This window comes from Merops nubicus, unplaced genomic scaffold, assembly GCF_000691845.1.
Source record: "Merops nubicus isolate BGI_N331 unplaced genomic scaffold, ASM69184v1 scaffold43377, whole genome shotgun sequence".
NCBI lineage: Eukaryota > Metazoa > Chordata > Aves > Coraciiformes > Meropidae > Merops > Merops nubicus.
In genome coordinates, this window is record NW_008620425.1 from 233 (window position 1) to 1106 (window position 874).

Genomic DNA, 874 nt, shown 5'->3' on the forward strand with positions numbered 1-874 from the left:
AAAGAGGATGGGAACACCCCCACCCAGGGACAGCAGGTTACCCTGAGGAGAGGGGAGCAGAACCACGAGCTGGCTTCTACATCATCTCTCAACAGCACACCACAAGCCTCCTAGAGGCAGGATGGAAACCTCCCAACCAGAAAACCCATCCCAGGGCTGCCAAGAGCCTGAAGAAACAGAAGCAGCTGTTGGAGCCACGCTACCTGTGGAACAGTCCATGTGGGTCAGGGGCGAGTCGCTGTCAGCTTTCAGCTTTTTAGCCCAGTTCTCTGAGGTAGAAGCGAGGAGTAAGTTTGTAGAAGCAAAGCAGGGTGCCTGCAGGGAGCCCTGCTCCTCCCAGGCCAGCTTCCTCTTCAGGGGAGCCGTGCTCAGGCAGGAAGGGACGGGGGCCTCGGGGGCGTGAGCCCTGCCCAGCAGGTTGGTGCCAGGGATGCTGTGCTGCAGGAGGAAGTGGTCGATCCTGGCTTTGAGGGTGGGGTGAGGTAGGGGCTGGGAGTGCTGGCTGAAGGCCACCCCCGTGAAGGGGTCGCTGGGGACCCTCCCCCAAGAGGCCTCGCTGCGGTTGCACTTCTCCAGGGTGCTCTGGTCGATCACCTTCCCCGAGGGCAGGAGCATGGGCAGGGTCATGATCTCCAGGGTGATGGGGTCCAGGAACTCCTCGGGGACGTCCTGGACGAGGTCCACCAGCTTGAGGAGGGCCTGGCGCTCGCTCTCCCCGCCGCCCAGGGGCACGCACTCGCTCTCCATCGGCGCCCACCCCTCGGCCTTGGGGCCACCGGGGCCTTCCTGGCCCAGGAATTGGGAAGCCACCCGAAAAACGCCCTCGATCACCTCCTGAGGGCACGACCTGGCTGGCTGGCCCCACACCTCCAGC

General features: G+C 64.0%; 1 protein-coding gene across 1 annotated transcript in view; it reads right to left on the reverse strand.

Moving 5' to 3' along the window:
- Nucleotides 1–203: 203 nt before the first annotated feature.
- The window catches only part of UBOX5 (U-box domain containing 5), a gene marked incomplete at both ends in the record, with an annotated part of 1219 nt that continues 548 nt past the window's right edge, over nucleotides 204–874 (reverse strand). Inside the window, 1 exon segment of the mRNA XM_008944105.1 lies at nucleotides 204–874. This exon segment is cut by the window's right edge and continues 33 nt beyond it. Coding sequence (XP_008942353.1) covers nucleotides 204–874 — 671 coding nt within the window.